We start from the raw sequence: 9239 nt of genomic DNA, 5'->3' as shown, positions 1-9239 counted from the left end.
CTTCCTTTTCCATCTCATTGTGAGGTCACCTCGTTCCTATTGGCCGACAGACAGCCACTCTGGGAGAAGGGAATGGCAGACATTATCGCTCCATCTGTTAAACCACTCATTGTCCTATCAGTCTGACTCAGAGACAAACTACCCGAGAGAGTGAAGGCTTTTACCACCCTGAGACATTCCTTTTATGTGCCTCACAGTCAACACTATTCCTGGGAGACTGTTTTGGTGATCACACTCTGAAGAACTGTTACGCTGATGTTGCTATAAAGCAGGAATACATGCAGAACTGCCAATGGATTTTGTTATGCTGTTATGAGACAAGTTACATCCCTAAGGGCACTTTCACTCTGTCAGGCTTTTCACTGTCATTGGTCATTCCCAGGAGTAAGAGGTAAGTAGAGATACTGACTGCTCAGCTGTTGTCTTCATGTTGGACTGGCCTCTGTCTTCCTTGGTTTTTCCCTGGCTAAGGATTGCTCTAGTTCTTGGGCGAAAACCACAACAAATTGTGTGGTCACCATAAACTACGGTTTGTGTACAGAAGTAGACCGTAGGTTAAATGAGATCATGCGTCGAGTGCTGGCGTGGGCGGTGTAGGCGGGGTCAACAGACAGGTGGTCAAGCCGCACCTGTTCAGCTTGTGGAAGGTGTCCGGGCTGACAAGTCAGTCAGACCACCTGAACCTGCGGAGGAGCTCGTCTGACCTCTTGTGACGAGCTAACGAGACGCGTTCTTACGCCGTTCCAGCTTTAGGGGCTTGAGAGAGTGATGTCTCTCAAAATGTTCAGTCCTGTGAGCTTTGTTGAGGGAAATGTCGTTTGTGGAATTTATTGAGGAAAGTCAGGAACTAGACAAAACAAGCCTGGATCAAGAAACCAATCCCCCAAATGCAGTTTTGACGTTACTTTTTATAATATATTTTTAAATGTTGGCTTAAATAAAATGCTGTCTATTTAGTATCTTTAGAACATCAGAAGATTACATTTTTATTAATTAAGAATTATTTCTGACAATTCTGGAAGTTCCCAGTATGTAAAGTGTGTAGGATACAAGATGTGGCTGAAGAGAAGAGAGAGCGGGCGGGGGACGGACTCTGTTACAGGTTTTTGGAAAAAAAAAGAAGCTCTCCTGTTTTGTGGGTCACGTGAGGCTAGCTGGCGGGACGTCCGCAGCCTGGCTGCATCGACTGAGCCCCGTGGAAGAGGGAGGACACCGGTTGCTCCACCCAGCTCAGGAGACATCTGTTACCCTGACGGCAGGAGAGTCCAGAGCCCCTCCCCTCTCCCCCACCTTACCTCCCTGTTCTCGGCTCGGCCGGCCCCCTCTATTGTGCGACACACTGCATGGCAGACAGACCCCCCCCCCCAGCTCCTCTCCTCCCCCCACTACCCCCTCCCTCCACCCACCCAGACCTGCCGCCCAGCGTTACATATTCATCACCGCCTGCATCAATGCAAACCACCGTCCGTCCCCTGTGGACTGGCTGGGGGTGAGCGGGTTTGAAAGATGCTGGCAAATGGAACATGAGCTCTTGGGAAGCTCTCTGAGGAGGAGGAGGGCTGTGTGTGACTCACAGCGGCACAGTGGAGGAGCACAAAAGGCCTCGTCTGTGGACGACAGAACACAGCCCTGGCCTGAGGCTTGTCGATGATGACGTTCGATAACGACGATAAGGATCGTTTGAGTTGGCGTTTCGGTTTGCACAGAGCCCGGTATTTCCTGTACTTGACTTACTAGTAGACATCTCCTGGGGTGAGGTTGCTCACTCCGGATGCTCCTGACTTTGAAAACCCTCCTAACACAGCTGATGGCTAAACTGCCCATGCGCCTGTAGGCGTTCTAATTGTATTAGAACGAGTGCATTGGATGCTAATATTGTGTTTTGTCCTTGATAACAGACATAGTTTCCCTGACTGGGAGAGGTAGCACACCACTCCTCCAGAAACTGTGACTCACCCTGTGCTAGGAAAGGCTAGCTAGGAAAGGCTAGCTAGGAAAGGCTAGCTAAGGAAAGGTCGCAACCACAGCCATAGTCGCTGGAGAGAGAGCACATCTCCCAGCTTCCAGTAGAGGTGGATGACAAGCAGGGGGAGGGAGTGAGCTAGCAGTGGTCTTTGGGTCTATATGACTGGTCTCTCCCGTGTGTCTGCGACAGTGTGTGAGGAGGAGGGGAGGCGGAGCTTGTGAAGCACCAACAAAAGAAACTGCTCTGTTACTTTCATTGTTGGGGGGCCTCCAGCAAGGCACACTTTGCCCCCCCCCCCCCCCCCCCCGGCCTTCCTTTGTGCGGGAGGGGGTCGTCTGTCTTGGCATTTTTAGGGGGAGTGCTTCAGCAGCCGCAGCTTAGCAACAGTGGCCCATGTTGCTAGGCAGCCCTTTTTCATACAATGCGCCGCCCGTCACCCCCACCGAACCCCCTCCGTTGCACTTTTAAAGGGATTTGATTTCGTTGGCGATTAGCAGCGAACGGGGCTCGCAGGCCTTCAGGCTAGCATGGCGCTCAGTTCACCTGCTAATGTGTGCGGTTGCCTGACAGGAAACTCGTATTCGACACGAGGCCCGCTCAGGTGACTGTACGTGAGGATTTGAGACTGTCTCAAATGGAATCGACCAAGTGGAATAAGGCTTCGTTGATCACGGGGTGAAACTTCCACAGTCTCTGGTGAATTATTCCATGAGTGACTCTGCCCCCCCCCCCCCCGGGAGTAACCATATGGTCCTGGAGCGAGAGAGAGAGGGGTGGAGGGGGGGGTTTCTGGCAACAGCCCCACAGATAACGGCTGAATGTGTTCCAACAGGGCGTCCTCTGTTGCCCTAGCGTGATGCGCTGGGCAGGCGTGGCCCGTCCGGGTGGGAGCACGCCGGGGCTAACTGAAAGAGCGGGAGTCCGTTAATTAGGGCAGACCCGCCCCCCCCCACCCCCCACAGACCCCAGGATTGGCCTCTCTTTTGTCTCAGCCAATCTGTGTCTTGCCGCTCATCCATTCAGTTAACAACGTTAGGCTTGGGCTTCCCAAGTGAAAACATTTTCCGAGGACAACAGAAGTATGTGAAAAGGCAGATACTCACACCACCAAGATTTCTGACAGCACAAAGTTTACACGTGATGTAAACGACTATTATTAGCGGCCCTTTGAAAGTGATATTTGAATAAACATCTCAGATAATGTGTGTGTGCGTGTGTGTGTGTATGCAATTCAAATGTATTCTGGAAATATGGAAATCAAATACCTTGTCTCCATCCAGGCAGCCATGACGTGGGCGGTGTGAGAGGGGTGAAGTCAGCCCAGAGCTGGATGTGCGGGACAGTTCCATGGGCCTAAAGGACCATGTGGAGGATGGAGCAGGCCGCATCCTTGACCTGGGGCTGGATTTGGAGTACCTCCACGTAGAAGGGGCCAACCGTCAGGCTGGCGTGGAGGCAGGGCCCGGTATGGAGAAAGGAGAGGAGGAGGAGGGTGGTGGCTCCAGTGGTAGCTCTACTCCGTCTGGGGAGGTGGAGGAGAGTGCTGGCTCTGAGAGCGAGCCCGACCCAGCCCCGCCCGCGCCCAGCACCACCAACCCTCACCAGCCTCTCTGCCGGGCCTCCTGTGTGGACCTGGGCTGTGAGGGGCCCCCGGAGCAGCCAGGGGCCGGGCTGAAGGAGTACCAGACCAAGCTGGAGTTTGCTTTGAAGCTGGGCTACGCGGAGGACACAGTCCGCCTGGTTCTCACCAAGCTGGGCCCGGGCACGCTCATCAACGACATACTGGGCGAGCTGGTCAAACTGGGCAGCAAGCCAGACAGCGAACAACCTCCAGCCTCCAAACCCACCTCCTCCTGCTCCTCCACCTCCTCCTCCTCCTCCACCTGTGGCCTGTCCGAGTTGCTGGAGGCCCGAGGGACCGAGTCCCCCTGTCCTGCAGACCCCCTGGGGGACAAAGACAACCTGAGGCCTGTTGTTCTCGATGGCAGCAACGTGGCCATGAGGTAGGACAACCAAACGCTGACTCAGACTACATGTAAAAATAATTCTGATCAGATGTAGTTTGTAGATAGTTGTGATAGTTTGGAATGCGCCCATTGATTTCCAAAGATCCCCTATATTGTTCTGGATCCTTCTAACAGCTGTCTATTTACTCCTTGTAGTCATGGTAATAAGGAGGTGTTCTCCTGCCATGGGATCCAGCTGGCTGTTGATTGGTTCTTGGATCGAGGTCATCATGACATCACCGTGTTTGTGCCCGCATGGAGGAAAGAGCAGTCCCGCCCTGATGCACTTATTACAGGTCAGTGCCACACCCCTGTGAATCTGCACACACACACACACACACACAGTGGAACATCCAGCTAGATCCTTCAAAGGAAACCACGCACTTCCTATTTCTCTCTTTTCCTACCTCGCTTTCTCAACTTCTCCTCCTTCCCCGCCTCTTTTTCCTTCCTGTCACACTCTCTTCTCTTTTTCCCCATCTCTCTCTCCTTTCTCCTTCTCCTCTCTCCCTTTCTCCCCCATCTCATTCCTCTCTTTCTCTCCCTCTCCACCCCAGACCAGGAGATCCTGCGTCGCCTGGAGAAGGAGAAGATCCTGGTGTTCACGCCGTCGCGCCGCGTCCAGGGCCGCCGGGTGGTCTGCTACGACGACCGCTTCATCGTCAAGCTGGCCCACGAGTCGGACGGCATCATCGTCTCCAACGACAACTACCGCGACCTGGCCAACGAGAAGCCCGAGTGGAAGAAGTTCATCGACGAGCGCCTGCTCATGTACTCGTTCGTCAACGACAAGTAAGGAGGGAGTCCTTACTCAGTCTGCAAGGGTTCCGCGGAGCATTGGATAGTTGATAATTGTCTATCGATATAAATTCATTCTTATCCTGCTGGAGTTTGATTCTGCTCTCTGTGGGTTAAGACTAATGTCTGTCTCTGTGTGTCTCCTCCTCCTCTTCCCTCTCCTCTCTCCCAGGTTCATGCCCCCTGATGACCCGCTGGGGCGTCACGGCCCCAGCCTGGAGAACTTCCTCAGGAAGAGACCCATCATGCCTGAGCATAAGAAGCAGCCCTGCCCTTACGGTGAGACCCCCAGCCCAGCCCACCTCCACCCCCAGCACACCCCACCTCCACCCCCAGCCCAGCCCACCTCCACCCCCAGCCTAGCCCACCTCCACCCCCAGCACACGCCACCTCCACCCCCAGCACACCCCACCTCCACCCCCAGCCCAGCCCACCTCCACCCCCAGCACACCCCACCTCCACCCCCAGCACACCCCACCTCCACCCATCTCTTATTAAAACTATAGGCTGACCGTGTTAGACAACCTGCCTCCCAGCAACTCTGTCCTAACCGCTGCCCTCTTGTCTTGCCCTCCCCCCTCCAGGTAAGAAGTGCACATACGGCCACAAGTGTAAGTACTACCACCCAGAACGTGGAGCCCAGCCCCAGCGCTCGGTGGCGGACGAGCTCCGGGCCAGCGCCAAGACGACCTCGGCCAGCAAGGGCCAGGGCGAGGGCCTGGTGAAGAGCCACAGCGTGCCGGTGGGCGCCGACGGGGCGGCGGGCGCCAAGACCGGGGCCTCCAAGAGGCAGTCGGACCCCAGCGTCAGGGCCCTGTCGTACAGCGAGGCCGAGGACAAGCTGCTGGGCCGAGGCCGGGGCGAGGGCCGCAAGAACAGCCTGTGTGGCAGCAGCACCGGCAGCAGCTGTAGCGGGAGCGTTGTCCTCTCCCCGGCTCCTGGAGGCCCGCCCTCCGGGCTGGGCTGCTACGCCCAGGAGCAGCCCCCCAGAGCGGACACGCCGCAGCGGGTTCCCCCCTCCCCCCACCCTGACCTCTACCCCAGCGCCGAGCCCCCGGACCTCAGCTACTACTCCGTGATGCGAGCCTACTCCGGCCTTGGCCTGGCGTCGCGCCACAGCCCCGACCGCCGTTTCCCCGGCGACGCGGACCCGCGCCGGGGCTCGGCGGCGTCAGACTGCGGCAGCGAGAGCGGCGTGAGCTGCGGGAGCGGCTACGAGTCGTACGGCGAGAGGGCGTGTCCGGCCTGTCCCGACGCCTTATTGGACGGCGACGGCCCGCCGTACGGCGGCCACCATCACCACCACCAGCATCACCACCACCACCACCACCACAGCCGTCTGTACGCTCATCCCAACGCGCCGCCGGCCGAGCCGCGACGCCTCCACCCCCCTGACTACCCCCCCGGCCCCGCCCTCCACAGCTACCACCAGAGCCTGGCGCGTGGGCACAGCTACACCCACGACGACCCTCCCGACCCCTGCCTGAAGCGCCCTCTGTACCCCCTCCCCCCCCACCTGCAGCACCAGACTGTGGGGGCTCGCTCCAGCTGCCCGGGAGACTACCCCTCCCTGGCCCCGACCAGCCTCCACCCTCCTGGGTCGCCCCTGGCCCGCTGCCTGGCCTCCACGCGGGTGGAGAGCGTGTCGGACTCCCGCTTGTACGAGCACCCCCTCGCCCCACCCCCCTCTCTCTCGCACCACCAGAAGCCTTTCTCCAGCTGGGACCCCCAGTACCGCCAACCCCCTGCCCCCCGGTATGAACCGCCCAGCTGCCAGAGCCTACCAGAGAGCCGTCAGTCAGGCTGGCACGGCTCCACGTCTGCCTGGGGGTGGGATAGATACACCCAGGCCCCTCCTCCTCCCCCCCCAGCACACCCCCACTACCCTCCGTACCACTCCAGTACGCCTCTCCCCTCTCACACGCCTCACCTACCCCACCCCTCACACATGCCCCCCCCCTCCCACACGCCGCACCCCCCTCCCCACCCCCTCCGGCCCCCCCTGCACCAGGAGCCCCCCTCCCTCAGCCGGCTGGACGAGGCCAGGGAGAAGGTGTACGTCGACCTGTGTAACATCTTCCCCTCAGAGCTGGTTGGCAGGGTGATGGGCAGGAGCCCCCACCTCATAGACCCCCAGCAGCTAGCAGCCGCCATCCTGGCAGAGAAGGCCCAGTGTGGCTACTAGCGACGGGCCACATCACCTCGCTGACTCAGCTTCAGTCAGCGAAGTCGCCGTTGATGGTAAAACCACCTGTAGAACATGGTGTGTGGTGGATATGGTTAGGACAGTGACCGTCTATACACACACCATATGTTTATAATGTCATCTACCTAAAGCATAGGCAACAGTTTAATTTATTTATTCAGCTTTATTTTTCTTTTTTTTTTGTCCATCTTAGATTTCATGTTAGTAATGCATTGGGCAACAATATGAATTGATTAACAAAGCACTTTCTTAGATAACCTACGGCTAATATTATTAATACACTTGACTTCCATGCTCAAGTTTTCTCAACTTTTTCATCATTTTAATCAATGACCCCCACCTTCTTTAACTCCACTGACAAATCATGGTAGATCTTAAAAAGAAAAAGATATGCCCAGATGTTTCTTGCTGTAGTGTACATATACAGGCCTTATTTATTGCTGTTGTGTTTGAAGTGTTCTGTGTTTGTTGCTGTGTTTAGAGATGGCTGATTTGAGGTGAGATTAGGTTGCTGCCACGGTCGTAGATGTAGGCGCTGGCTCGTTGGGCGATTCTGCCGTGTGTACCTTAGTTTTAGTAAGGGACATCTCTGTCTGGCCCTGCGCCAACACTGAGAGCCGCTACATGACAGGGGTACACTACAGAAAGAGAATTACCTCTACCATAAAGATAAGCTTTCACAGACATGTTACAAATGTAGCTTTCTATAGCTAGTCTCCAGACGTTTGTGGTTGCTTTGTTACGTCGGCAGACGTCCTTGGGGTGGATGCCGTCCGCTGAATGAGCCTGGCATTTAGTCAGCGTAGGTAGTCTGTAGCAGTTTCCGGTACAATCCGTTGCATACAGAGAACAAGACTTTCTTTATTGATACAAATTGTATCATTCAGTTTATCACAGAGGTTTGTATACACCGCACAGCCATGTTTATTTATGAAAACAGCATTTACGACTGTGATACGAAAATGTTCTTGGAAACAGTTGATCTTTTTATTGTATGATTTTAAACATTTAGGAGTGGTTTACCTATTTTGTTTAGGTATTCTGACTTCTTTGGATGGGTAGGTCACACAGCTGGCTTAAAATCGTGGGAGAAGTCAGCGAAGGGAAAAGGCTGTTTAAAATCTGCAGTTTGTTTCGAAAAAATAAAACGTTTGTTTGAAGAAGCGCCTTCTCTCTGGCTCCGCGACACTGTGTGTCGGGGGGGACAGAGGTGTGGGCCAAAAGTAATGCCTGTGAATGGCATTGTGCTTATGACACATCCAATACTCTGAACTATGTTCAGCAAACTGTTATGCATGCGTTTGTTTTTGAAGTATTTTCTCTTAGTTTTTCTTTTTTGTTAACAGTTCTAACACCTTAGAATTGTATCTGTTTTGTTTGGTCAGGTTGTATGAGCTTGATACGGTATCATCTTATTCGTTTTTTTCTTAATCATCTTTCTTATTGCATGATCTGACCCAAGTATTTTTGTTAATGCATACAGTCCAGTAGATGTAATGAATATATAAGTACAAGAGTGGTTGTCATAATCCAGTTATCACTACTAACACCATTAAAACCAAATAATACTTTCACTAGGCAATAGAATATTAGGTTGTACAAGGCTGGTGCAACCTTCATCTTTATGTGCCAAACATGTAAAACTTCTCTGGTTTACTTTGATGAGTCCTTTGGATGTCTTGTTTGAGTAATATGACACAGTGCCAATGTAAAATGTGTGACTTGGCAAAAAAAAATATATATATTTAACCTATTTGTCTTTGTAATGTAAACAATGTACATTTGTGTGTAGAATAAAAACAACAAATCAGATGCTTCTCAACCCCATGACGATAACAGGGTTTCCGTGATCCGCGGGGTCTTAAAATGTACAACTCTGAACTTTACATTTACGTTCGAATTACGGGGGGGGTTTGACTCCCCTTATTAAGACTTGGACCCCCCCCCCCCAAAAGAGGTAAAAACAACAGGTTGGGCGGGGTCGATAAATTTATATATCGTTCTTACCTGTAATCGTAAATATTACTTTACGCCCTGGAGAAGTTGACCCCCCCGATTATCATTGTATAATTCGCACCGTTTCTAACCACACTAAACTGAAGAGAATCTTCCTGAGATTAACAAGCGTTTGGCGGAGAGGAGAGAGACGATATTTATGAAGCTACATGAAGGTGAAGTCCCACATCTCACATGACCACAATGTAACTTTCAAGTTAAAATAAACTATTTAAAATGTGGATTTAAACCCAGGCTGTTGCGGTAC

At 53.5% G+C, this 9239-nt stretch overlaps 1 protein-coding gene across 1 annotated transcript; it reads left to right on the top strand.

The window, feature by feature from the left end:
- Window positions 1-280: 280 nt before the first annotated feature.
- Window positions 281-9003, top strand: LOC136965961 (probable ribonuclease ZC3H12C). The gene is made up of 6 exons (XM_067260280.1): window positions 281-391; window positions 3247-3969; window positions 4129-4268; window positions 4530-4764; window positions 4943-5049; window positions 5355-9003. Exons 2-6 carry the CDS (start codon window positions 3314-3316, stop codon window positions 6953-6955), a joined length of 2739 nt encoding a protein of 912 aa, XP_067116381.1. The 5' UTR covers window positions 281-391; window positions 3247-3313; the 3' UTR covers window positions 6956-9003.
- Window positions 9004-9239: the final 236 nt, after the last annotated feature.

Source organism: Osmerus mordax, chromosome 22 (genome assembly GCF_038355195.1).
Source record: "Osmerus mordax isolate fOsmMor3 chromosome 22, fOsmMor3.pri, whole genome shotgun sequence".
Classification (NCBI taxonomy): domain Eukaryota; kingdom Metazoa; phylum Chordata; class Actinopteri; order Osmeriformes; family Osmeridae; genus Osmerus; species Osmerus mordax.
The sequence above is the reverse complement of the archived record's forward strand: the minus strand, read 5'-3'. Positions and strand labels throughout refer to the sequence as shown.

Bases quoted from the DNA above. Each gene is read 5' to 3' on its own strand.
- LOC136965961 (XM_067260280.1), top strand. From the start codon at position 3,314: ATGGGCCTAAAGGACCATGTGGAGGATGGAGCAGGCCGCATCCTTGAC. The intron at 4,765-4,942 runs GTAAGGAGGGAG...CCTCTCTCCCAG, and splicing joins TACTCGTTCGTCAACGACAA to GTTCATGCCCCCTGATGACC. The intron at 5,050-5,354 runs GTGAGACCCCCA...TCCCCCCTCCAG, and splicing joins GAAGCAGCCCTGCCCTTACG to GTAAGAAGTGCACATACGGC.